Source organism: Ictalurus furcatus, chromosome 28 (genome assembly GCF_023375685.1).
Source record: "Ictalurus furcatus strain D&B chromosome 28, Billie_1.0, whole genome shotgun sequence".
Taxonomy (NCBI): domain Eukaryota; kingdom Metazoa; phylum Chordata; class Actinopteri; order Siluriformes; family Ictaluridae; genus Ictalurus; species Ictalurus furcatus.
Window position 1 is genome coordinate 1,542,719 of NC_071282.1, and position 27,662 is coordinate 1,570,380.

Genomic DNA, 27,662 nt, shown 5'->3' on the forward strand with positions numbered 1-27,662 from the left:
TCTTAATTTATCAAGAACTTCTTAGATAGTCAGGTGGGCCCATTATGGTTGGAGCTAAAGTCTTCAGGAAGGTACATCTCCAGGAACAGCACTGGTGACCGCTGATCTTAATGGAAGTGTGTGTTTTGTGTGTGTGTGTGTGTGTGTGTAGGCCATCATCATGCTTGGCGAGGCATTCCTCCATGTCCTGAACTACACTGAGGAAAACCCTGAACGCACAGCCCACTCTAAGCCGAACACACACACGTTGTTGCGCACACACTCACGCACCGTTCCTCCTCCGAAAACTGCAGCGACTCACCTGAGCTCCAGATCGCCCCGGACGCCCCGGACTCTGCGAGGTGAGGACTCTGTGGGAAATGTGGTGGGAGCTTGTCAATAATGCACAAGCAGAAGCACTATATAAGGAAGGTGGGAGGTATCTGAGATGTAGTCTGTAATTTCAGGCATGTTCTAGAAAAGAGGAAGTGTACCAGTGTGGAGGTGACAGACCAGGAAAATCAGCTGATCCTTATTCAGGAGGAAGGCATTATTCATCCTTTTATATCCGTGTTTATCTGGAATGAAACCAAAACCTATCTGACCTAAGAATCAGGTCGCAGAGCTGTTTAGTTAAGGATTGTGATTAGTCAGGAGGTGTTGATTCATTTCCTGTGACAGCAGCTCTGACAGTAGCAGGTTTATATTCGAATGCGTTATCGTTTCTATAGTAAAAGCTCGTTCATTCACGGGGACTGGTACAGCGGACGCTCCACGTAAAAACGTGTGTAACCGTTGATTTGGTGACGCTTTCTGTAAGGAGGTGTTTATTTAACGTTTATGGAAGGAGTCTCCAGTGTCAGAGATTTGTAACAGCCAAGCTGAGGTCAAGCTGTAACTAAAAATTTGGTGTTTATCGTCCCATACACACATTATATTTATACAGAAAGATTTTTGGACTCTAAAATGTGTTCCTTTTTACCATCCAGCCAGTTGGCCTGAAGGCCCTGAGAAGCCTGGGCCTTGCCTGACCTCACTGCCCAGTATGGCTCTCCCAATCCCCAGCAGCAGCGCAGAGGATTTCTGGGACCTGGAGCTCTACAGCACCTCGTACTGCCCGAGCTTTTACAAAGCTTACCCAGACCTGCAGCTAGCAGGAGGCACGGTGGGTCCCCTGGACCCGACTCCACAATCCCACGGCCCTCTGCTGAACTCTGAGGATCTCGGTTTCCTGGAAGCCTCGATAGAGCCCGGGGAGCAGGTAGAAGACCACAGCGAGGCAGACGAGGGTTACCTGGTCATAGAGAGCATGAGAAGCCTCGGGAAACAGCAGAGGCTCACCAACTCCATGCTGAACAGCATTCTGGAGACACAGCTGAGGGAGGTCTATCGGCAGCACATGCAGGACAGCCTGGCCCGGTGTAGCTCGTCCTCGCTTAGCGCTAGCGTCGTGCCAGGAATCTGCGGCAATCTCAGGAACGCGAGCACTCAGGGGAGCGAGCTGCACTCCAGCCAAAGCCAGAGCAGCGTCAGATACCTGAGCACGTGTTCGGCCCCGCCGACGTCACACTTTAGCACACCTATGCTGCGCATTTCATACCAACAAGAGCCTGAATCCTGAACACACACACAGGTCAATATCAACGGAATCTAGGCTCCTGGTTCTATATTTTTATTAAAAAAAAGACAGTATTTTGCTCCATGTTAGTGATAAGAAAGCAGTAAGTTCAAACTTTTAGTGTTATTAGTGTTAAGCTTTGATTGCCAATATATATAATATAATATATAATGTCAATATAATAGATCATCATTATAAATGTAAAGTAAAATGCAACAAGTGCAAGAAAGCTCATTTCATCTCGTACATTTTCCCTAATTTTCCATAGCAATTACTTCCTTTATTATTATTAATTTTTACATATCTTTAATCACTGCATGTTGCTGATTACTGAAAACTCTGATTACTTCTAAGTTTCCAATTAAATGACACTTTTACAGACGATCATGAGCCGCCTCAGTGTTACTTAAACAAATCAACCACTTCTTGTTAATGGGTTAGGGGTCCTAAAGTGCCTACTGGAGCTGCTGATTATCACTAATTACGATTATTTTCTTTCATTTTTGAGCTTTGGAAACACAAATGTGCAGTAGCCCTGAAGGTAAGGCACCTAAAAAAAGAATCCTTACAAAATTTCATCCATTTTTTAATTAAAAAAAGTTGACTTTAAATAAAAAGTCAGCTTATTAAAAAATGGAGCCGACATGAAATAAAAGAACTAATTTTATAAATGAGAAATCAACTAAAAAAAAGAAAGTCAACCTTAAAAAGGAGTCAGCTTTAAAAAAAAAAAGAATTCAGCATTAAATAAAAGAGCTTAACTTTAAAAAGTTCACTGAAAAAGTTTAATTTACACAGAGTCCACTTTTAATAAAAGAGTTCATTTTATAAAGAAGACTTTAAATAAAGTTTTTTAAAAAATAGTCTGTTTGAAATAGAGAGTCGAAATAAAATGACTCAACTTTAGTCATCTAAAAAAAAATGAGTCAGGTTTAAATATAGAGTCAACCTTGAAAAAAAAGAAGTTACCTTTAAAAATAAAGACTTGAGAAGTTTCACGTCCATTGAAGCAGATGTGTATCTGTAAAAAGAAGAAAAAAGGTTTTATTGTAGTGCTGTGTTTAGTTAGTGCTGCCACCTGGTGGTCATGACAAGACCTGCATTTAATAGGGTTATGTCATACTGCCAATGTCATCGCTTTTTCTAACACAGAATAGTGTGTGTGTGTGTGTGTGTGTGTGTGTGTGTGTGTGTGTGTAAAAGGAAATGGATGGCTTTTTTCCCTTTAGTATGACGCTTACCTCCAAGAAATTGTTGCAAGGGAGTTATGACTTGTGAACATATGAGCCAATTAAACTGAAGGACACACACACACACACACACACACACACAAAGCCACATGCCTAGTGGTGTGACATTGCCGTGCATAATGATGATGATAATAATAATAATAATAATAATAATAATAATAAGTGTGTGTTGAATAATAATTTGAGTGTCATCTCAGAGACGCCATTAAAAAGGGACCAGAGTTTGTCTGCCAAAGACACTGGAGGCTCGTCTGTCATGACGTGACGTGGACTGACGTCATCACCAGGAAGGATTTTATATATATATATATATATATATATATATATATATATATATATATATATATATATATCTGTCGTGTTTGTGTCTCGCTCACACACAAACACACGACAGAGTGCTGAGTGCGGGTGAATTAATCATGGACCTCATAAGCAAGTGCGCGCGTGTGTATGGTGCAACTGTTCTGCAGTAATGACAGTGCGCCTGTATGTGTGCGTGTGTGTGCATGTGTGTATGTGTGTGTGCACGTGTATGTGTATGCATGTGTATGCATGTGTGTATGTGTGTGTGTATGCGTGTGTTCATGTGTGTGTACGTGTGTGTGTATGCGTGTTTGTATATGTGTGTGTGTGTGTGTGTGTGTGTGTGTGTGTGTGTGTCGGCGCGTGCCAGAGGCTACTTCACACCCTTGTAAGCACTCAGTGGGCATCTAAACAGGCTTTTTAGCCCTGCAGCATGAAATCACACACACAACACAGCAGATGGGGCTGCGCGTGCACGCACATTCCTTGGACATATCCCAGTCCAATCTCTCTCTCTCTCTCTCTCTCTCTCTCTCTCTCTCTCGATTAAAGGTGACCCGTTTATAACGGATCATTTCGCACGCGGCCGATTTGACATTCACCTCTCTCGCTCGCCCGTTGCCATTGGCTCGGACCGTTTGGCACCGGTGACGTACGCGAGAGCTGCCAAAAAAGAAGACAGTTGCTGGTGGAGAGAGAGAGAGAGAGAGCGAGAGATATCCTGTATCCAAGTTGTGGGATTTAGTGCGCGCGCCGCATACTCTTTACCTTTTTTTGACAGTAAATAGTGCACTATGTAGTGAACAGAGTGTAGTTTGGGACATATACCATCCAAATGATGTGCCCTAGATTACCCATAATGAGAGAGAGAGAGAGAGAGAGAGAGAGATCAGTGTGACATTGAGTGTCTCAGTTGTTTTCCACTGTTGCCAGATTGGATGAAAAACACCATGGTACACTATTACACGTCCGGTTACTCGTTATATCTTCCCTTATAAATGAATTCCTTCATCTTCACTAATTGCTTTCAGAATCCTGGTGGATCTGGATGTTATCCTGTTTACACAACGAACCGGTCCTGAACAGCTGAAACGAGTTGTGAGTAATTCCAGACTTAATTCCTGTACTAACCTACGTAGGTTTGTAACAAAACCCCCGCCACTGGTCTTCATTGGCTGCTCGCAAACAGTGTGCACTTTGACCCGCCCTCATACACTATTGTTGGTTGCGTCCTGAAAGACTCAGGTTCCTGACTAGAAGTCGTTGATTTCTGCGCTGTGATTTCTGCGCTACTCCGCTTTGCAGAACTCCCAGGAGACGAGGATGTGAAGCGTCAGTGGGTTAGAATTCATTTTTAAAACAACGCCACGGCAGTTCAACTCCGACCTTTGCTTGTGTTCCCGTCCCAACCTCGGATGCATGGAAAGCTATTGTATGAGACCTCTAAAACCAAATCAGGCACGAATCTAGCATAACAGGTGCACTTTAATCGCAGAAATGTACTTTTACTTCGCTATGTTCAGCGGCGTTCCTCTATTACTGTTAAATATTAATGAATGTATGTAGTTTTAATCAATGGTTTATATCGTGTATAATGAGGTCGCGAGTCTCGCCGCACGCTGCAGTGTCTGAACTCGTCCGCAACAACTGCTCACTTGTTTAACAGGCTCAGTCCTGGAAGATAATGGCCGAAGAGGGAGGAGAAGGGAGCGTGTTGACGGAGGCAGGACACACACACACACACACACACACACACACACACACACACAGACTAACACATAAAAACACATTCTCTCTCTACACACACTTTCTTACCTGGGGAAGAGATGGCACCAGGATGCACTATGGGAAGAAGGCGAGCTGGTGGAGGCAGTGTGGTTCTCTGGGCAATGTTCTGCTGGGAAACCATGGGTCCTGGCTTTCATGTGGAGGTTACTTTGACACGCACCACCTAACTAAACATTGTTCCAGACTCCATGGTAACGGTATTCCCTAATGGCAGCAGGATAATACTCCCTGATAGACTGCCAAAACTTGTTCAGGAATGGTTTGAGGAACATGTCAAAGAGTTCAAGGTGTTGACTCGGCCTCCGAATTCCCCAGATCCCAATCCGATCGAGCGCCTGTGGGACGTCCTGGACAAACAAGTCCGATCCACAGAGGCCCGACCTCACAACTTACAGGACTTAAAGGATCTGCTGCTAATGTCTTGGTGTGAGATACCACAGAACACCTTCAGAGGTCTTGTGGAGTCCATGCCTCGACGGGTCAGAGCTGTTTTGGTGGCATGAGGAGAGGTGGACCTACACGATATTAGGCAGGTGGTTTTAACGTTATGGCTGATGGGTGAAATCCTGAAACATCTGGCTCAGTTTGGCAACCCTGTCATTTCTCCAAGCCTTAAACTGAACGCAGCGCACTGGAGCCGTTACGCAGTTTTATACATCGGCAATATAACCGAGCCGAGCCGGTGGTGTCACGTGACAGCATAGCGCAAGAGCGCGAGCGGGGGGCGGGGGGGTGCGGGGAGACCGGGATGTTAGAAGAAGTGATGGAAGGGGCGGGGGTAGAGACTCTCTCTCTCTTTCTCTCTCTATCTCTCTCTCTCTCCCCGTTGCAGTCCTTCCAAAGGATGCGTCCATCGGCCATGCTCCAGTCACGCGCGCTTCTCGCGCCTTTCCAATGGAATTCCACGTGCCGCACGGATTAACCACCGTTCAGCTTGGATGATTCGCAAAAGGGACGTTCACGCGCTCCGGTGGCCATGGCTCTCGTGATGGACCCCATCAGCAAATGGAGCCCGAAGCAGGTGCTCCAGTGGATGAGAGGTATAAAAAATAAATAAATAAATAAGAATGATGATGAACGCGCGCGAGGACTAAATGGCGGTCATTGTTTTTCCTAGTCTCGGAAAATTTATATATATATATATATATATATATATATATATATATATATATATATATATATATATATATATTTTCGTGCACATACACGAGCCACCGTAAGGGGTGCGTGATCTTATCAGCAAGGAGCTAGACGAAGCGCGCGCGCGTGTGTGTGTCTGTGTGTGTGTGTGTGTGTGCACAAAATAGTGACCTCATAGGTGCTTCGGTTTTAAGATGACTTCATGCAAAGAGGTACGCATTTCGGTTTTTGGGACACATCCACACACACGCGCGCGCACCCTCGCGCACGCACGCGTGAAATAGGGCACAGTAGTGAGTATTTTCAACGGGCCCTAAGTAGTAGGTAAGGGGTCCGAAATTCCTACTCTGATTGATTCACTCATGCTGGTATTTTAGTAAACAAAAAATAAATAAAATAAAAAATAAATAAATCTTCCAGCTACTTGCTCGTGCACGAATCGTTGCAGCAGCACCACGGACAGCGGCGCACGTGCCTCGTCCTGCTGCGGAACAGAGTGTCCAAAGATGCCGCTTACACGACGGCGGTATCTGAGAGATCCAGAGGAAGCAAACGGAGCAAAGGAGCAACACCCCCCCCCGCCCCACCTCCCTTGTTCCCTTACCCCCCATCCCCCCTCCCCCTTCGGTTTCTGCGCATGTCATCGGTGTCATAACCATGCCATTACCATGTCATAACGCTCGCTCTACTTCATGGCATGTTATAGAGATGTTAATCTTACATTCAGGCTGATAAAAGGTCCCATAATCCCAGCGCGTGAAGCTGGTTCTGCATGCTCGGTGCTGCTTTTACAGTTTTGTTGTGTCATCATCCCATCATTCGGTGGTGGGACACGCTCACGTGCAGAGAGACGTGATTAAGAATCATGGGATAAAGACGCAACACTATACACGCTCCAAATAAACGGCTATTATTTTTTAAAGGGTACTTTTCCTTGCCACTGAGGTGGTACCTTCATCGGGTGCATCTTTTGCGTGGTGATGTTCATGTACCTTTAAAATCTTACGTAATTGGACCATAATTATATAAATATAAATTTAAACCTGCACTATGCTTCTTTCTGGGTAAAATGTACCCTTGACAGTTCCGTCTAATCAACATTAAAGATACAGTTTAGTGCATCAAAATGAAAATGCAGTGCTACACCTTTAAAGGTACAGTCTGGAATTTGTAAACATGTTGTAACATGACCTGTAACAATCGTGTCGTTTTGACGATCATATAAAAAATGTTTTAAAAAACGTTCACTTTCTTTACTGGATCTCACTGATTTTGTTTGACGTTTTCTGACGTAGTTTTATACAGTGGGGGGGGAGGGGGGTTGTTGGTCTGTTAGAGAGAAGGCGTGTCTTTAAAAGTGTTTAATGCTTCCATTTTACGTTAAAACGTCCTCGTTGTATTTACGTAAACGGCTCGCTCTCGTGGTATTCAAGCCTAGCTGAATTGCCCTGGTGGCGGCGTCGAGTTCACGCGCAGCACGGTGTTGACGTTTCTCAACATGGAAACCAGACGAAGTGTAATTTATCAACTTACCGGCGAGAAACGTCACCATTTCTTTACGTTTTCTATTTCAAGACAGCTGCTTGCTAGCTAAATTGTTAAGCTGAGTCAATAGCCACCGTACTTTTCTTCCAGTCACCTAGCAATGGTGTTCTCACAGATATTCAAATAATGATTACGATGCGTATTTAAACGGCAGGAAGTAGCCGTGGTCGAATAATTCGCCCTGAAATCCGTCTCTGTTTCCTTTTGCGATCTTCATCTCTACCTTGTTACTTTGTTCAGCGTGCTCTCTCGTTTAATTATAATTTCAGTAAAATCGTTTTTTTGTTGTTGTAAGTCACACGTTATTACTTGTTGTAAGTTTAATTGCAAATGTGACAAATGCGAATTTTTTCAACTTAGCTTAAAGGGAATTTAAACTGGCATAATTAGCATCGTCTAATATTGCACTGTTATTAATGTTTATTACAGTGTTAATAGCACAATCGTTGACTTTACTGTTTTATACATATAGGACACAATATTTTCAATAATGAAATGATTCTAATTTGAAACGTAAATGTTTTGTGATGTTTACTTTAAAATAAATTTAAGGTTCCTTTGTTGGAATTATTTTGCGTGAGATCAATATTATTCTTGTAGCTCAGGCAGAAAGCTAAATAGACAATAATTGTTGTAAGAGGAATGTTATGTATGCTTTAGTATATATATATATATATATATATATATATATATATATATATATATAGCTACTATATATACCTATTTTATTGGACTGAACTGTAATTTAACCTCTCGAGTGGTCAGGAGCGGGAGTGGCGTTTCCCGTTTTAGAGATGAGCTGAAAGTGATTTTGATTTATGTAGTACAACAAACTGTCTGCAGTACATTTGCCTTCTAGATTTAACTGCTGAGAAGAAAGCATGTGCATGAGCAGAATATGAATTTGTGTTGGTGTGTGTGTGTGTGTGGGAGAGAGACAAGGTTCTGAGGGGTTTCCTCTCCCTGACTCATCTCTCAGAGGGAGGTTTCTGCTACACATTTCCCTGATCTGAGATCAGCGTGAGTGGTGGTGTTTGGGGTTTTCCCCGCACTAACACACTCGCTCAGCTCGGAACGTTCATTACAATTCCCAGATGATTTAAATGCGATGTGTTACTTTCCATAAACACGTGCGCTGCAGAGATTTCCCAGGAGCAGGAGACTCGCTTTAAGTCTGTAGTCCTTAGTGTAAATCTTTAGTCCTTAGTGTAATATTTAGTCCTTAGTGTAAATCTTTAGTCCTTAGTGTAATATTTAGTCCTTAGTGTAAATCTTTAGTCCTTAGTGTAATATTTAGTCTTTAGTGTAAATCTTTAGTCCTTAGTGTAAGTCTTTAGTCCTTAGTGTAAATCTTTAGTCCTTAGTGTAATGTTTAGTCTTTGTGTAGGTCTTTAGTCCTTAGTGTAAGTCTTTAGTCCTTAGTGTAAATCTTTAGTCCTTAGTGTAATATTTAGTCCTTAGTGTAAATCTTTAGTCCTTAGTGTAATATTTAGTCTTTAGTGTAAATCTTTAGTCCTTAGTGTAAATCTTTAGTCCTTAGTGTAAATCTTTAGTCCTTAGTGTAATATTTAGTCCTTAGTGTAATATTTAGTCTTTGTGTAGGTCTTTAGTCCTTAGTGTAATATTTAGTCTTTAGTGTAAATCTTTAGTCCTTAGTGTAATCTTTAGTCCTTAGTGTAAATCTTTAGTCCTTTGTGTAAGTCTTTAGTCCTTAGTGTATATCTTTAATCCTTAGTGTAATATTTAGTCTTAGTGTAAGTCTTTAGACCTTAGTGTATATCTTTAGTCCTTAGTGTATATCTTTAGTCCTTAGTGTAAGTCTTTAGTCCTTAGTGTAAGTCTTTATTCTGGAATAATTAGTGTTTGTGTATGTTGTTGTAAATCCTTAGAGTGTGCGCCTTCGTATGTAACATAAATCCTTAACGCATTATATAAGTCCATAGTGTACTACACTTTAATGTTAGTCCTTAGTGCTTAGTTCTTATTGTATGTCCTAAATCCTTAATCCTTAGTGTTATCTTACTTAGCTTACTTTATCGTCAATTCTTAAACCTTAGTCCTTAGCATAAGTTTATAACATAATATAAGCCCTTAGTTCTTAACCAGAGCTCTGTGTGTGTGTGTGTGTGTGTGTGTGTGTGTGTGTGTGTTTGTGTGTGTGTTTGTGTGTGTGTATAAAAGGAAATGGATGGCTTTTTTCTCCTTTAGTTAGAAGCTTACCTCCAAGAAATTGTTGCCAGGGAGCTATGATGGCTGACATGAAGAACACACACACGCACACACACACGCAAACACACACGCGCACACACACACACACACACACACACACACGGGGACATACAGATTCATATTCCGATCCGAGCTGCTTTTATATGGATGTGTATCCTGCTGGATTTTGGAAAACTGAAAAGTTCATTCTAAAAATATTTTCTTTTCTTTTTCCCGCTTTAAAATAAAAGTACATTCACTCTTTTCTCTTGACCGACCTCCGCATGGTTTCTTCCTCCATTTCCACAAACGCTTGACATCGCGCACACCGTCACATCTCCTCAGATACTGTCCTTACTGACCCATTTTATTTCATATGCTGTCTTACCCTTCACTTCCCTTAAATGGTCATTGTTTCCTGTTCCTGTACCCGTGTTGCTATGGTAGCTAATTGATCTCATGTATTGCTCATTACCCCTGACTAGTTTATCTATTTATAGCTTCTTGCTTTCACTGTGTTCTTTATGAGTTTTTAAATGACATTTTTAATGAGAGTTCTGTGTAGGTTCTTCTCAGCTCCAGAGTTCTTCCGGTTCTCTTGTAGCTCTAGAGTTCTGTAGTTCTTCAGGTTCTTCTTAGCTCTAGAGTTCTGTAGTTCTTCAGGTTCTCTTATAGCGCTAGAGTTCTTCGGGTTCGTATTATAGTTCTAGAGTTCTGTAGGTCCTTCTTATAGCACTAGAGTTCTTCAGGTTCTTATTATAGCTCTATAGGTCTTCAGGTTCTTCTTATAGTGCTAGAGTTCTGTAGTTCTTCAGGTTCTTCTTATTGCTCTAGAGTGCATCAGGTTCTTCAAATAGTTCTAGAGTTCTGTAGGTCTTTCTTATAGCACTAGCGTTCTGTTGTTCTTCAGGTTCCTCTTATAGTTCTAGAGCTCTGTAGGTTCTTCTTATAGTTTTAGAGATCTGTAGGTCCTTTTATAGCTCTAGAGTTCTCCAGGTTCTTCTAATAGTTATAGAGTTCCGTAGGTCTTCAGGTTCTTCTTATAGTTCTAAGGTTATGTAGATAATTTTTTATAGTTTAGAGTTCTGTAGGTCCTTCTTATATCTCTAGAGTTCTGTAGTTCTCCAGGTTCTTTTTATATCTCTAGAGTTCTGTAAATCATTCTCCTAGCTCTAGCGTTCTGTACTTCCGTAGGTTCTTCTTATAGTTTTATAGCTTTTATAGAGGTCAGTAGCAGTTAAGTAGACAGAAATCCTGCTACAGAGCAGTCTGATATTGAATCAGATACTGAGAGTCTGATAATATCTACACTGTTTGTCAGAGACGCTTCTTTTACTTACCGTCGTTTATTTCATTCTAACTCAGTTATTGTGATCCAATTTAGCTCATAGTGCTTAACAGGGACTGACTTCTGAAGACAAAACAGCTTACTCTCTCTCTCTCTCTAACATCTGTCTCACTCTAACTTCTGTCTCTCTCTCTCTCTCTCTCTCTCTCTCTAACTTTTCTCTCTGTCTCTAACTTATCTCTCTCTTGCTAACTTATCTCTCTCTGTCTCTAACTTCTCTCTCTGTCTCTAACTTGTCTCTCTCTAACGTATCTCTCTCTAACTTCTCTCTGTCTCTAACTTGTCTCTCTCTCTAACTTCTCTCTCTCACTTATCTCTTTCTAACTTCTCTCTCTGTCTCTAAATTCTCTCTCTCTCACTTATCTCTCTCTAACTTCTCTCTCTCTCTCTAAATTCTCTCTCTAACTTATCTCTCTCTAAATTCTCTCTCTCTCTCTCTCATCTCTAACTTCTCTCTCTGTCTCTAAATTCTCTCTCTCTCTAACTTATCTCTCTCTCTCTAACTTATCTGTCTCACTCTAAATTCTCTCTCTCTCTCTCTCACTTATCTCTAACTTCTCTCTCTGTCTCTAAATTCTCTCTCTCTCTAACTTATCTGTCTCACTCTAAATTCTCTCTCTCTCTCACTTATCTCTTTCTCACTTATCTCTCTAACTTCTCTCTCTCTCTCTAAATTCTCTCTCTCTCAAACTTCCCTCTCTCTAACTTCTCTCTCTCTCTCTCTCTAAATTCTCTCTCTCTCAAACTTATCTCTCTCTCTAACTTCTCTCTCTCTCTCTAAATTCTCTCTCTCTCTAAATTCTCTCTCTCTTAAACTTATCTCTCTCTCTAAATTCTCTCTGGCTCTAACTTCTCTCTCTCTCTAACTTATCTCTCTCTAACTTCTCTCTCTCTAACTTATATATCTCTCTCTCTAACTTATCTCTCTCTAACTTATCTCTCTCTCTAAATTCTCTCTCTCTTACTTATCTCTCTTCTAACTTCTCTCTCTCTCTCTCTAAATTCTCTCTCTCTAACTTCTCTCTCTCTCTAAATTCTCTCTCTAACTTGTCTCTCTCTCTAACTTGTCTCTCTCTAACTTCTCTCTCTCTCTCTAAATTCTCTCTCTCTAACGTCTCTCTCTAACTTCTCTCTCTCTCTAATTTATCTTTCTCTCTCTAACTTCTCTCTCTCTCTAAATTCGCTCTCTCTCTAACTTCTCTCTCTCTCTCTCTCTCTCTCTCTAATTTATCTTTCTCTCTCCAACTTATCACTCTCTCTTACTTCTCTCTCACTTCTCTCTGTCTCTAACTTATCTCTCTCTCTCTCCAACTTATCTCTCTCTCACTTCTCTCACCTCTCTCTCTCTCTCTCTCTCTCTCTCAGGACTGGACGACTGTTTGCTGCAGTATGTGCGTGTGTTTGAGCGAGAGAGGATTTCTGGCGAGCAGCTGCTGCACATCACCCATCAGGAGCTCGAGGAGCTCGGAGTCACGCGCATCGGCCATCAGGAGCTCATCCTCGAAGCAGTGGACCTGCTCTGTGCCCTGGTGAGGCCCAGCACACACATACACACACACATACACACACACACACACACACACACACACACACACACACACACATATATAGTAATTATACATTTAAATAAAAATAGTAATGAAACTCTGCAGAAATAAATAAACTGTTCATGTATGTAAAGGTGTGAATGAGTCTGTGTATACGTTTGTATTAGTGTGTGTGTGTGGGTGTGTGTGTGTGTGTATGTGTGTGTACGTGTATGTGTGTGTTTTAGAGTGCTAATGACGTGTTTACTCTGCATTAATGACACAGCCGAGATTAATCACTCTACTTCCCACTGTATGATTAGCACCCAGCAGGAAGAACACAAGCCAAACAGTGAGCAGTGTGTGTGTGTGTGTGTGTGTGTGTGTGTGTGTGTGTGTGTGTCTGCATGTGTATTTTTACAAATTCTCACTGCTTCCAAAAAAAGCCCACCTACCACACAGTGTAGAATCAGGATAGAGAGAATGAGACTGAATGAAGATAGAAGACTGTGCTAATTGTGAGAGACACAGCCCAGCGTTGCCATGACAACCGCTACATCGTGAACACCATGGTTCTTAAGCTGCAACCGAAACACACACACACACACACACACACACACACACACACACTCATATACGCAAAACAGAAAGTGTTTGAAGCTTAGAGCTGTCAAATTTCTTTAAAAGTTAAAACATTTGAATTTAGTTAAAGATTTATTAGTCGAATATTTCGAATGCATTTGCATATTAATGAGCCTGTAATGTTGTAACATCATAAGTCATAGCTTTGTTGTAAACATGAACGTCTGTTTTGGAGTCTATTTTTACCCACAGTTATTTTGTTCTTGTCGCTGATTTTATATCAAGTTGTTTCCAAGTTTGTTTGTTGGTTTTTTTTTGTTGGTTTTTTTTTTGTTTTTTTAAATAAATGTATTTATTTTAATATTCAAACCCCCTCCAGCACACAGCTTCCCAAATGGCTTCCTATTTATCATATAGAGTGTGTTCAAGGGAGCTCAAAAATCTTAACAGCCAGCGATTTAATGTAAAACTGTAATAACAGATGTATAACAATAATACAGATTTTATATGTATGTTTTTTTGTTTTGTTTTTTACAAACAAACTATTGAACAGATTGTACATTGATACTTTGGATGTGTCATTTTTGACACATTTTGCACCACAGGTCCCATTTTTACTAAAATTGTCATCAGATTTCAGTTTGCTTTTAGGCGACATTTAATCTAATATACTGTCCAAAAATTTCTGAGCCCGTTTCCAAAAACGAGCAACACAAAGCATTAAAAAAACCCGACAGAGTCAAATTTTAAGCGACTAAAATTTAGAACGTGGGAACGTAAGCACTGCAATCTTACACTCTGATTACAGAACTACGGTCTGGAGACGGAGAACCTGCGCTCCCTCTCCCATAAGCTCAACGCTTCAGCTAAAAACCTGCAGAACTTCATCACGGGCCGGCGGCGCGGCGGTCACTACGACGGCCGCGTGTGTCGGCGGCTGCCCAACGACTTCCTCACCAGCGTGGTGGATCTGATCGGTGCTGCAAAGAACCTGCTGGCCTGGCTGGACAGGTGAGACGACCTGACACGACCCTGAACTCGACCCCTACACCCCCCGCTGAGCTCCAACCCATCAGCTCATCTCTTCTTGACCTCTGTGCTAACCGGCTAATCTTTTACCTCATGGAAGAAAGCTAACATAGCTAGTAATGTTTGCAGAGCAAATTAACTAAGTCAGCTAGGTAGCTCATTTTGATAATGATTCTTTATTTAACTGTGAACAAGACATGTACCTGCTGCTGACTTGTAGCTTTCGAAGCAATCTGTACAGTCCTCTCCAAAACTATTGGAACGGCGAGGCCAATTCATTTTATTTTTGCTGTAGACTGAAGACATTTGGCTTTGAGATCAAAAGATGAAAATGAGAAGCGAGTTTAGGATTGCAGCTTTTTATTTCCTGGTATTTAATATGTAAGGTGTGTTAAACGACGTAGAACGTAGAACAGGTTGTATCAGACCACCCAATTTGTAGGCGGGCAAAAATATTAGAACATGTGACTGACAGGTGTTTCTCGTTTCCCAGGTGTGTCCTGTTAGACCTGTTTAAACAATAAATAACTCTGAACATCTACTCTTGGTTTTAGTTTTCAGTGTCACCTGTGAAGACTGTGTTTGTTGTTAAAAAGGATAAACCAACATGAAGATCAGAGAGCTGTCTACATGAGAAAAGCAAGCCGATTTGAAACTGAGAACAGAGGGAAAATCGATCTGAGGCATCGCAGAAGCATTGGGGATAGCAATATAACGATTTGAAATGTCTTGATAAAGAAAGAAACCGCTGGTGTACTGAGCAGCAGACACAGAACGGGTCGGCCAAGGAATACAACTACAGCAGCTGATGACAGAAACATTGAGAACTGTGCAGAAAAACAACCCAAAAACTACGGTCAGTGACATCACCAACAACCTCCACAGGGCAGGGTGAAGGTACCACAATTCACCGTTTGAAGAAGACTTCGGGGCCGTTTACATGACAACGTTTTCAAGTAAAAACGGAAAAAGTTTTATGCGGTTTGGCTGTTCGTTTACACGACGATGGCGTTTCGGGGTCTGAAAACACAAACTTTTAAAAACAGGTTTCAAAGTGCATGTTTTTGAAAACGATGCCGTTATCGTCTCCAGTTAAAGACAATGTTTTTCACAGCCTTCTTGGCTCATATTTACCAAGGGTGCCAATATTAGTGGAGGACGCTGTATAGAGGCCAAACCACTAGATGGAAACCACTCATCAGCATTAAGAATAAGAAAGCCAGGTTGGAACTTGCAAAGAAACACAGAGATGAGCCACAAAGGTTCTGGAACCGAGATCAACCTCTACCAAAGTGATGGAAAGGCCAAAGTGTGGAGAAAGAAAGGATCTGCTCATGATCCAGAACATACAAGCTCATCTGTGAAACATGGTGGAGGTAGCGTCATGGCTTGGGCTTGCACGGCTGCTTCTGGAACATTCTCACTGATCTTTATTGATGAGGAACTCATGATTTTATTTATTTATAGAGAAACGCATCTAAATGAATCAGGAGGAACTTCATCATGCAGCAAGACAACGGTCTAAAAAACACTTCCACCTCAACACAGGACTTCATCAGGGGGAAAGTGGAAGGTTTTAGACTGGACAAGTCCATCACCAGGCCTTCACCCAACTGATCAGCACCTCACCTCCTGAAGAGGAGACTGAAGGGAGAAACCCCCCGAAACAAACAACTACTGAAAGAAGCTGCAGGAAAAATCTGGAGAAGCTTCAAAGAAGAAGAAACCGACAGTTTGGTGTCAGTGAGTCACATGACCTGATGCAGTTATTACAAGTGAGGGAAATGCAACCAAATATTAAGTGTTATTTACTTTCATTTACTTCTAGACTTATCTGTTCCAATACTTTTTCTCACCTGAAAATGTGGTGGTCTGATACAAAAGGTTCTGTGTTTTATGTTGTTTAACATGTCACATCTGATTCGTCGCTTTCTGACGCCGCGTCACTCCCTAATCTGCGTTAGCGTAGCATAGCATAGCTAGCTGCGGAATTGTGTTTAGGAAGCTGAAGGAACACACACAGTATCCTGTAGTTATGTGTTGTTAGTGTGTACCATCTGCTTAATTATACACCTCACTTTTGTGTGTGTGTGTGTGTGTGTGTGTGTGTGTGCTTTGTTGCAGGTCACCGTTTGTCAGTGTCACTGAGTATTCAGTGCTGAAGAACAACATTGTCCAACTCTGTCTCGAGTTAACCACCATAGTGCAACAGGTGTGTGTGTGTGTGTGGCATAAAAGTGTCTGCATTTGTGTCAGCATGTGTTTCTGTGTGTGCCTGTGTGAGTGCATGTAAAATGATTAGCGTATAGCGAAAACAGATATTGTTTAATGTTTATGGTTGTGTTTCAGGACTGTACCGTGTATGAAACGGAGAATAAAATACTCCATGTGGTGAGTGTCTCACGAATACACACTTTTGTGAGTTGGCTATTGCTAACATGCTAACGTTCGCATTTTTTTTAAATGCCTAAACCTGTGTGTGAGATTAATTCGACTCCTTTTCAAAATGGCGGAGTACACAGGAGTTCCGTTAGCGGTTTGCGCTAACTGTAATTACAGCATAGTTTTAGTGGGAGCGTAGCTATGTTCGCAGTGTCCTATGCCCCGGCCCCGCCCCCGGCCCCTCCCCCTCCCCCGGCCCAGATTTATTAATTAATATCCTCTGTCGTGTGTTTATCATGTGCCATATAAATCTGGGGAATGTAGGACCCTGGGAACATCGGAACTTAGGAACGACCCCGTTTTTAGCACATCTGAGGGAAACGTTGATATTGCAGACGGTTTCCAGGTATTTTTGTTTCTGTCGCCATGCCTTTAAATTGTCTGTATAAAACACGTAATAGTACTGTGCTAGCTAGCTCGGTAGTTAGCATTTGTCATTAGCTGGTTTCCCTGCTCTGCGTTCGTAAGTTCTAGTTGCTTAGCAACAGTGTCGTCACTACTTTAACTACGAGTTCCATTTGACCGCGTCGATAAAATGGAGTAATTTTCCCTGTTTTTCTTTTCATATTCAGAAGTGTGTGTGTGTGTGTGTGTGTGAATGATGGTTAATCATGCAGATCCTCAAGGCTTTATCCTTGAGCTCTTGCAAAGCTATTAATGCTTTTTCAGAACAGAGAGAGATCGAGAGCGAGAGAGAGTGAGAGAGAGAGAGTGAGAGAGAGAGTGAGAGAGAGGGAGAGAGAGAGAGAGAGTGAGAGAGAGAGAGTGAGAGAGAGGGAGAGAGAGAGAGAGTGAGACAGAGAGCGAGAGAGTGAGAAAGCGAGAGAGTGAGAGAAAGTGAGAGAGTGAGAAAGAGAGAGAGAGAGAGATCAGTTGGAGTGTGTTGGTTTGCTCTGCAGCCCTCATAAATAAGAAAGTAGCAGAAAGCAGGTCAGAGGGTTTTTTTCTGAAGTAGGAACAGAGAGAATAAAAAAAGGCTGGAAACTAGAAATGAGGACACGATGTAGTTATAGGGACATGTGGACACACACACAGACACACACACACACACACACACACGCACACATACACACACACACGTCTAATCCCATAGCTAGTCGTAGCACTTTCATAGCTGATCTCATAGCTAGCTGTATTCATGTGAACTCGTAGATTTTCAGAATGAATTCTGTGGTTAAACGTAACTAGATCAAATGAGCTAAGGCTAATTTTCTATGTAGGAAAGAGTTTACACAGAAACGAACAGTAGCCTAATTGCATTTGGAAAAAAAATACATAGCCGGATCTAGTTCTGGATTTATCCTCAGGTAAGATAGCGAATAAACAAAATGCGACTCTTCCTGTTCGGTTAAAATGCAGCCCAGTGAGACACAGTTGAGGCGTGAGGCTAACGTAGCTAATGGATTCTTATCACAGCTCCAGTGCACGTAAATAATCTCGATGCTTGTGTATGCCTCTTTGTCAGTGCAAGACGCTGTCAGGAATCTGCGAGCACATCATCTCTCTGTCGTCTGATTCGTTGGTGTCACAGTCCGCCCACCTGGAGGTCGTCCACCTCACCAACGTCTTGCCCAACGAGGGCCTGGTGAGTAAACGACAACGCTTAACCAAAACATGACCCAGCTGGAGCAATGCTACTAGCTTTCCCCATCCTCTGTCTTTCTGTCTGTCAGGGCATGTATATTAAATCCACGTACGACGGTCTACACGTGATCACCGGCACCACAGAGAACGTGAGTTTAAAGCTGCAGCTTTCCACAGTTTCTTGGTTTAGATATCAGTTTTTAACCCTTTACTGCACGTTGTTGCCATATGGCAACAATTCATTTATCTCTCGTTTTTTCATAGGCAGTAAAGCAAAATTACTCTTTTCCTATGTAACTGGGAAAAGGGGGCTTTAACTTTGACATAACAACAACAACAAAAAAAGCCATCTCACACATTTTGTTTTATTTTTGGCTTTATGATACTTTCCACCATTGCACTTTGTTGCCATATGGCAACAATTTACCAGTTAATTGTACTTAAAAAAAAAAAAATAAGTTAATATATTTTTATTACTTGAACTAATTAAAAAGTGAGTTCAATCCATAAAAAAAAACATTTTTTTTCATAGTTAAGTTAGGAATAAAACAAAACAGGGCATGCTGTTATTGATTATTTTCTTATAAAAGCACATCCTGAAGGGTTTTATTCCTGTTACACCGCAGCAGCAGAATTCCTTTCATACGTTTCTAGTTCGATTTAATGCAAAACTAGTTACTTCATTTTATCGGTTACTATATTAACGATAACGTATTAGTACAAGCGCATTAATATAAAAGCTGCACTGCTGTCAGAGCTGCTGGCTAATAGACCGAAGAGGAAGAAGAAGAAAGAAAAAAAACCCGCTAGAGAGCACACTGCCATATCCGTTGTCCTTTCTGCTGAGTCATTTCTCTGCTGATCAATAACAAACTGATACCCGGGACATAGAATACTTTATCTTTCATGGTCATCTTGGCTCGTATTTCTTCATTTCTCTAAAATGCTATGGCTATTGCGGTGTTCTGCCGCATAAACACAACAGCCCATGTCGTCCTTCCTCTTCCTAACCAAGCTAACACTAACTCGACAAGCAAAAGTTCTCCTAGCAAAGCTAGCTTCGTAGCGTAGACTGTAACTAATTTCCAAGTTACACTCTAAGCTACGAAGCTAGCTTTGCTAGGTTAACTTTTGCTTGTCGAGTTAGGGTTAGCTTGGTTAGGTTTTCGCTTGCTAGGTTAGCTTCTGTTTCTTAAGTTAGCTTTCGCTTGCTAGGTTAGGTTTCGTTCTCTAGGTCTAGTTTCACTCATACCACACAGTTTTGATTTAGAAATAAATAAATAAATAATAAGTTGCCTGGAAGACACAACCCTGCTGAAAAAAACCAAATAAACAATAGAACCCGTCACAGGGTTCCACAACAAACACCATTACAAACCATCAGCTAACCATTAAAACCATTACCGTTCCCATTTTTGGTCCTTAATTGTATCCACTAGACATAACATCCCACCAATAGAATGCAAAAATTACAGTTTCCATTAAAACCATTACAACCATTAAAACCATTACAAATTCTATGAGGGTTTCCATTTGTAAACATTTTTGAGCAGGGAAGTCAGCATTTAGGGATTAGCCCCGCCCGTTTTGCACTTAAAAGAAGCGGAATTGTCATCCATTTCATGTAGATGTCAAAAGATCTTCAGCATTTATTCGTATCTGCACAACTCAAAAGCACATCTGATGTTTGTTACCTTGCACACCAAGGTAGCGATGTGAATAAAATAAAATATATATTTACAGTATATAATATCTGTCTGTGTTTGTTTGCTTTCTCTGTCCTGGGCTGCTTGTAGTCTCCCGCGGATCTCTGTAAGAAGATTCATGCAGGTGATGAGGTCATTCAGGTCAACTACCAAACTGTGGTGAGTAATCCTATGTGTGTGTGCGTCTGTGTGTGTGTGTGTGTGTGTGTGTGTGTGTGTGTGTGTGTGTGTTGGTTTATTTTTATTTATTTTTTTGCTGGGATACTAAATGTATCTTGGTTGATTGTCTGATCGTAAAAGAAACGTTGCGTGCATTTTATTTTTGAACTGCCACCTTGCTAATGTAGACTCCGCTCAGGCTCCAGGCTGGTACATCTGTCTACGGTTTCACACAATCGCTGACAGATCATGAGTCCATGAGAGACCGATCTCTGTCTTGAGGTGGAAAGAAAATGGCACACATCACAGCATTGATCAGAGCATTGTTAGCCTGTTCTAGCGTCTGTCTGTTCGCGTACGTTCTCGCCTCCTGACTTTGTACGTGAGCAGCAGTTCAAAAAGAGGTCTCAGAAGACCCACGCGTTGCCCTTCACCCTCGCAGGTTGGTAGCTGTTGTGTGATGACTAACGTGAGAGAAGGTTAGGCATTACAAAAAAAAAACAGATTATTTTTTTTAAATGGCACTGGCTTTTTGCATAGAAACTGTTCTTGGTTCACAGCTAAAATATCAGTATCAGTCACGTTACATGTAGCTATTTGCAGATCACGAAATCGTGTGGCTAAAACAAGCTGACCTGACACGATTTCTCATAAATGTTTACAAAGTTTACCACATGAGCGATGACCGTGTGAGAATATTGTAAAATGACTTTGGAAGAGCTTCGTGCTTATAGCATTTAAGCTAACCTGACAGGATTTTCTTCAGTCGTTTCTTGATCTTCGCTGCTAACACTAGCTAGCTAGAAAACATTAGATGACTCATCTGGTTTTCTGAGGGAAATCTGTAAGCCATTCTCATTCTGATGTTCCTAATTCTCCTGACCGCTAGCTAATATACGTATGAGAGCAGGTCTGAGAGAATTTTTCATGCCATATTCATGATGATTAGCAGTAAAGAGCTGGCTAACATGAGACAACTAATCAGCGGCAGTGCTAGCCATGACGGAATTTCTGAGAGGACTTAGCCATAACTATAAATGTTCATAATTTTACTAGCCAGATGGATAACAAGAGGCAAGATTTTTAAGATATATTTGATTTATTTGGCATTTGTTTTCCCCCCACATAATGTTTGTTATAAAACCTTATAGTTGCAATGTTTTGGAGAGTTTCAAATCACTGTTAACGGTCGCTACATGCTAACCGATGCTAACCGAAGCAAACCTGACAGGATTTTTAAAATCTTTACTGCTAGCATTAGCCATCTACCTTAGATGAACTATTACTATATTCTGTCTCTCTTTTTGTCTCTCTCTCTTCATATCTCTAAATTTCTGTCTCTTATTCTTTCTCTCTCTCTCTCTCTAAGGTGGGATGGCAGTTGAAGAACTTGGTGAATTCTCTCTCTCTCTCTGCTAACAGATGCTAACCTGACAGAATTTCTGACAGGATTTAAAAAAATAAATAAATAAATAAAATCTTTACAATCTTTACTGCTAGCACTAGCCAGCTGCCCTAGATGAACTAACATGATGGCGTTTCTGAGAGGATTTTTAAAATCATATTCGTCTAGCTAGCATAGGCTAACCTGACAGGAGTTCTGACAGGATTTTAAGTTCATTTTCACAGTTTTAGCTAACCAGAAAACATTAGAGCACTCATTTGGATTTCTGAGGAAAACCCTGTTGATAAATGTTGCTAATCTAATCGTCGCTGCTAGCACTAGCCAACAGCTAGCGAAGATGTGAGCTAACCTGACAGGATTTTAAGTGACATTAGTAAATTAAATATTTTCATAAAAGCTGTGGCTCTGTTGGGGTGGGGAGGGGAGTGTGTGTGTGTGTGGGGGGGGGGTCCCCAAATAATATATCACCGTGAACACAGAGAGGAGACGGAAAGGAAGATAGAAACCTGCGTCAACAATAACAGCCTTGTATATGAAGACAAAATGGCCGTGTGACATGTGAGCATGTCTTCAAACGCATTTCGATTAAGCGATTGCAGCTATTTTTAGCCGTGTGCTCAGATGGAAAACGTGTCCAATCTCATCTAGCTGGCTGCCTGTTTCAGCCCGGAGTGTGTGTGTGTGTGTGTGTGTGAGTGAGAGAGAGAGAGAGAGAGAGAGAGAGAGAGAGTACATTTACACACAGTGCCCCGTGTCTCTCACCTCCTCCTTTCAGCTTCTGGTTTTAATCAATACGCCAGCTACACTGCAGTGTTACGCAACAGCACAGAGTGAGCTGAATAGAAAACGAGCTCTGTGTGTGTGTGTGTGTGTGTGTGTGTGTGTGTGTGTGTGTGTAGTGCTGCTCTTCATTCCGTGAAGACTAACAGCAGGAATAAATACTGTAGAAATGAAATGAAGGTAAAGAGGAAGGGGAAAGGTACTAACTCAGTGCTGACTCTGCTGACCACTCCGCCATGTTGCTTTTATCCACATGACCTACAGGCACTTCATCCTGCTAACACACGAGAGGCTTAAACAGGGGAAAAAACATGAATTACATGAAACAAATATATACAAATGTTTAACTTTAGGGCAAAATCTCTCAACCTCTCTCTCTCTCTTATTGTCTCTCTCTCTTATTCTCTCTCTCTTATTGTCTCTCTCTCTTATTCTCTCTCTCATTGTTTCTGTCTCCTTATTCTCTCTTTATTGTTTCTCGCTCCTTATGTCTCTCTCTCTTATTCTCTCTCTCTTATTGTATCTCTCTCTTATTCTCTCTTATTGTCTCTCTCTCTTATTCTCTCTCTCTTTATGTCTCTCTCTCTTATTGTTTCTCTCTCCTTATGTCTCTCTCACTTCTTGTCTCTCTCTTTATGTCTCTCTCTCTTATTGTTTCTCTCTCACTTCTTGTCTCTCTCTTTATGACTCTCTCTCTTATTGTTTCTCTCTCTTTATGTCTCTAAATCTCTCTCTCTCTCTCTCTCTCTCTCTCTCTCTCTAAGGTGGGATGGCAGTTGAAGAACTTGGTGAATTCTCTGCGCGAAGATCCGAGTGGTGTCGTTCTCACGCTGAAGAAAAGACCCCAGAACACACTGAGCTCAGCGCCGGGCCTGCTCAAGAACACCCGCTGGAAACCCCTCGCGCTGCAGGTGTGTGTGTGTGTGTGTGTGTGTGTGTGTGTTGTTAGAGTTTTTATTTCAGTTAATTCCAGATGTAATACTTCTAGTTTATATTTAGCTATAGTTTTGCTTTTCATTTTTAAATATTCTCTACTTTTCTGTAGTTATTTATTAGTTTTTAATTATTTATTCTAATCTGGATTGTGTATGCTACATATGTAAGACTTGGAGTTGAAGTATGTTCGTGTGTGTGCGCATGTGTATGTGTGCATGTGTTGTATTGGCTTGTTGCCATGTCGCCTTGTGTTCTGTAGTTGCCATGGTTACACATTTCCGACAGACAGAGGTAAGAACATGTATATTGGCACCATGAGAGTCACGACACACAAAATCTCAACCCATTTTGTTCCTTTTAGACTTCAATCGGTTTAATGAACAAATACAAAGGTGTATAAAACTAAAAGTTCCATTTAAAGCAGCAGATGATTCAATATGATTCAATTTAGAGCTATTAGATGTGATAGCATATCAATTAATTATATGGTAGCTCTGAGCCATGCCCCCTAAACTTGGACTGACAGACAGATAGACCACACCCCTTTCACTGGAACCGACAAACAAAGAGGCCACGCCCCCTTCAATGGGATGGACAAACAGAGATGCCATGTCCCATCCACTGGGATTGAAGACAGAGAGGCCATGCCCCCTTCACTGGGATGGACAGACAGAGAGGACATGCCCCCTTCACTGGGATGGACAGACAGAGAGGCCATGCCTCCTAAACTTGGACTGACAGACAGCGAGTCCACTCCCCTTCATTGGGATGGGCAGACATATATGCCACGCCCCTTTACTGGGACAGACAGAGGCCATACCCCCTCCACTGGGATGGACAGACAGAGAGGCCATGCCTTCTAAACTTGAACTAACAGAGAGGCCATGCCCCCTTCACTGGGATGGACAGATAGGCCACGCCCCCTTCACTGGACATGCCAGACACATTTATGGCTTTGTGTATTATCACAAATCTTTCTCTGTTGTGATGCAAGCTCTTGTTGCTATGCTCTCCATGGTTACCAGGAGAGTGATTGACATGGTTTCAGGCGCTGTGCTCTGATTTCACCTTTACGGTGCAAGATTTAGTAAAAACCTGTTTGGATTTGCAATCAGTCAGTGTGTGTGTGTGTGTGTGTGTGTGCGTGTGTGTCTGTATGTCTACTCCTGTGTCTGCCTCCCCAGTGTGCTGTCTTTGATGATCCTTGTCAGAGCTTGTGCTAGAGCTGCTGATAATCTGTTATATATTGATTCCTCACAGGAGGACACACGCACACACACACACACACACACACACACACACTTTTATTTATTTATATGATTTGTTTTTCTTCTTATTTGACATTGCTTTTTTCATTTAGATCAGGCTTATACGCTTTAGATTTTTAACTTTGTTGTCTTTTAGCAAGTGTACTCTTATATAATTAGCATATGTATTAGGATTAGGAAAGCTACACTGACCAAATAAAAAACGTGGAAGGTGAAAAGGGTCAGATTGTGGGTAAGGGGAGGGGGGGCCAGAACGTGGGAGCCAACACGGTTCAGAACCTGGACGGATTTGCCTGTATTGCGCATGATTAGGAAACAAATCAGTTTGGATGATGCATAAATGACGTGATCATGCTATATAACCGTGTGTGTATCTGTGTGTGTGTGTGTGTGTGTATGGGTTCTCCAGCCCCTCTCCACCAGTCCGTGTAGCGAGTCTATCACGCCCCCAAGCACTCTGGGAGTCTCACCTGGTTTGGACACATCCTCAGGACATGATGTATTTATACTGTCCCCGGCATATGGACACAGGTACACACACACACACACACACACACACACACACAAACACAATAATAAAGGTACAGGTTGAAAGGATACAGGACCCTCCAAAAGTAATATTTACCATTTGTATTCATATAAATGGGTATAACAGAGTGCTCTCTCTCTCTCGCTCTCTCTCTCTCTCTCTCTCTCTCTCGCTCTCTCTCTTTAGGGATGATGAGTTGGACCGGGCTGGTTTTGGTGTTTTCGGCTCTGAAGGATTCTTCGTGGATCAGGAGGCTTTGGTGGGACCTCATTTCCCCCTGTTGGACGATGAAATGGGCAGAAACGCTGGACTACGACGCCGAGACCGAACCCCGACACGGGGTCTGTACACACACACACACACTTTTTGTACACCCCTTCTCATAGAAAGTCTTCTTGCTATTTTGGGGTAATATTCTCCGAGATACACACGCTCAGACTCTCACACACACACACCCTTTTTCCAGGTGACCCCCGGCAGGTGCCTCATGCGTCCGAGTGGCTCGCTGAGCCTCAGGAGTCTGGAGTTTACAAGCGAGGGAGCAGAGGTATTACATTTTATTACTTCACGTTTACGTTTTGACTCGCTACTTCCCGTCCTTAATACTCGAGCACTGAACTGGAGTTTATATCCTGCTGAAATTACGAGCTTAATGTTGCGCACTATTAGAAAAAAAACCAAACCGTTCAGAGAATTATAAGAAATCAAAATGAGTCATGAGTACAGGCTGTGTCGAGCGTTTACAGTAATCAGTATTTCAGTATTTTATTGGAATAAAGTTGCTGATAATATCGCTGTTTGCATTTGAATATGGGGGATTTTTTTTTCTTCTGGAAATGAGAAAGAGGTGAGGGTGTTTTTTTTTTTAATTTATTTTTTTTAATTCCTGTTGTGCTGCGTTGCGTGGAAACAGGCGTCTAAAAACAGCATCGAGATCGAGTGGGAGTCTAAACCAGATCTAAACATAGCAGCCAGAAACCCACAATGTTTAAGACCACATGTAACATCACACAGCACGTGTGTACAATCTACAGAATTATGATCTCTTGCTCTCGGGTCACAGCGCGGCTGAATTCTCAGCTCTGATTGGTCAGAATCGCAAATTGCCGGTTTATACCACAGCAGCACGAATGCCATCGGCCTACTACAGACGCGCCGCCGTTTCTATAGTGACAGATAAATCACGAGGTCGTGTACTGTAATGGTGAGAAAAGAAAAGAAAAACCGCATGTGACCTTTTTCTCTTGTCGAAGACTCGGACTCCTCACTGGTGCGCTTCCTGAGCGACGACAGGATGCTGGTCTTGCAGGAAGAGGCGGAGTTTTCCCAGCGCGATACCAGCCGGCGGACCAGGAAGAAGAGCCGCAATCCCAGCAGCCCCAGTTTTCCCATCAGCCCCTCCATGCTGGCCCCGCCTGTCCGTCTGGACTCGGGACCTCCGGACGGGCTGCCCTTCTCGCTGCCCGATGCCAGCACTATGCCGCATTACCACGTGAGTCTCCGCACTGACAGACTGGAAGATATGAGGAAATATGACACGTTATTTATATATATATATATATATATATATATATATATATATGTATATATATTTAATGCCATGCTAGATAAACACATGTACACTTTGGAGATCTAAGCAAATCAATTGGATTGCGGTCGAAATATTTAATTCTTTTATTCTTTTAATTTAATTTTATCTTATATGTGGGGTGTGGAAGCACTTACACCAATACCAGTATCTTGATGACACCAAACACTTAACATTTAAAACCTTTCTAAGACTTCAAAGGGTTAAGCATGCACACCAACCACACACACACACACACACACACACACACACACACAGAGTTTGAACATGTAACACAGTTTCGGTTCACTGCCTGAACAGGAAATCTCTCTGATCTATGTTTTTCTCACTTTCTGTCATTCTTGTCTCTCAGAGAGCCACAGACACGCTGCGAGCCGACACAGACAGGTAAGTCCTGCGCCGTCTCTGCACCGCCTGAACGCCGTTCTATACCCGAATTAGCGTTCGGAAATTCAGAACTGCCCGTTATATGGTTAGCTCTGTATGTCGTAAATGAATGGTACAGATTTTTTGGACAGAGAGGATGTGGTTGAGAATGAACTGTACGCTAACGCTTTAGGACTGATTTATTATTATTATATTGTCATTTTTTTGCAATAAATAAATGCGATCAAATTCAAATTGTATAAAGCTTTTTAACATGACATTTTTTACCATCATATCAGCAAAGCAAGTGATAAGTGCGGTATTGTAACTTGCTTTTCACAGTAAACGGATTGTTGTTATTGTTGTTGCTTTTTCCTAGCAAAAAAAAAAAAAAAAGTGAGCGTGTTTACCGAAAGCAATCGGATGTCAATGTCTACAGCCAGGTTTAAAGTCTAAGAGCAGATCCATAATCCGAAACGAACAGAAACTAAAACCAGAAAGAATGAAAAAGTGGAGTAAAAGGAAACACGGCGATCGCGGTTTAATTTTCCCAGCGTATTCGCGGTTCTGCTTATAATTTGTC

At 41.8% G+C, this 27,662-nt stretch overlaps 2 protein-coding genes and 1 long non-coding RNA gene across 9 annotated transcripts in view; 2 read left to right on the plus strand and 1 right to left on the minus strand.

Moving 5' to 3' along the window:
* The first annotated feature begins 2 nt into the window (after window positions 1-2).
* On the plus strand, window positions 3-1,979 carry LOC128603676 (TLR adapter interacting with SLC15A4 on the lysosome-like). Its single transcript, XM_053618290.1, has 2 exons — window positions 3-341; window positions 969-1,979. The coding sequence occupies exons 1-2, from the start codon at window positions 161-163 to the stop codon at window positions 1,598-1,600; spliced, it is 813 nt and encodes a 270-aa protein (XP_053474265.1). The 5' UTR covers window positions 3-160; the 3' UTR covers window positions 1,601-1,979.
* Window positions 1,980-5,914: 3,935 nt separating this feature from the next.
* Window positions 5,915-27,662, plus strand: part of si:ch211-26b3.4 (connector enhancer of kinase suppressor of ras 2) — a 29,156-nt gene continuing 7,408 nt past the window's right edge. The window contains exons 1-14 of the mRNA XM_053618255.1: window positions 5,915-5,978; window positions 12,545-12,708; window positions 14,096-14,298; window positions 16,441-16,528; window positions 16,666-16,707; window positions 18,224-18,343; window positions 18,432-18,491; window positions 20,139-20,207; window positions 23,157-23,303; window positions 25,006-25,127; window positions 25,312-25,466; window positions 25,592-25,672; window positions 26,379-26,617; window positions 27,066-27,100. Of these exons, the coding sequence (XP_053474230.1) occupies window positions 5,915-5,978; window positions 12,545-12,708; window positions 14,096-14,298; window positions 16,441-16,528; window positions 16,666-16,707; window positions 18,224-18,343; window positions 18,432-18,491; window positions 20,139-20,207; window positions 23,157-23,303; window positions 25,006-25,127; window positions 25,312-25,466; window positions 25,592-25,672; window positions 26,379-26,617; window positions 27,066-27,100 (1,589 nt within the window). The remainder of the gene's footprint in view (window positions 5,979-12,544; window positions 12,709-14,095; window positions 14,299-16,440; window positions 16,529-16,665; window positions 16,708-18,223; window positions 18,344-18,431; window positions 18,492-20,138; window positions 20,208-23,156; window positions 23,304-25,005; window positions 25,128-25,311; window positions 25,467-25,591; window positions 25,673-26,378; window positions 26,618-27,065; window positions 27,101-27,662) is intronic.
* Window positions 19,968-23,163, minus strand: LOC128603663 (uncharacterized). 7 transcript variants are annotated; one of them, XR_008385052.1, is made up of 5 exons: window positions 22,762-23,163; window positions 22,600-22,666; window positions 20,955-21,096; window positions 20,383-20,671; window positions 19,968-20,152 (listed from the first exon to the last, which is right to left on the minus strand). It is a non-coding gene; the product is annotated as an uncharacterized LOC128603663 (long non-coding RNA). The 7 variants fall into 7 exon arrangements; XR_008385046.1 differs by lacking the exon at window positions 20,955-21,096; XR_008385051.1 differs by lacking the exon at window positions 20,955-21,096 and having other exon boundaries at window positions 20,383-20,479; window positions 20,567-20,671; window positions 22,600-23,163.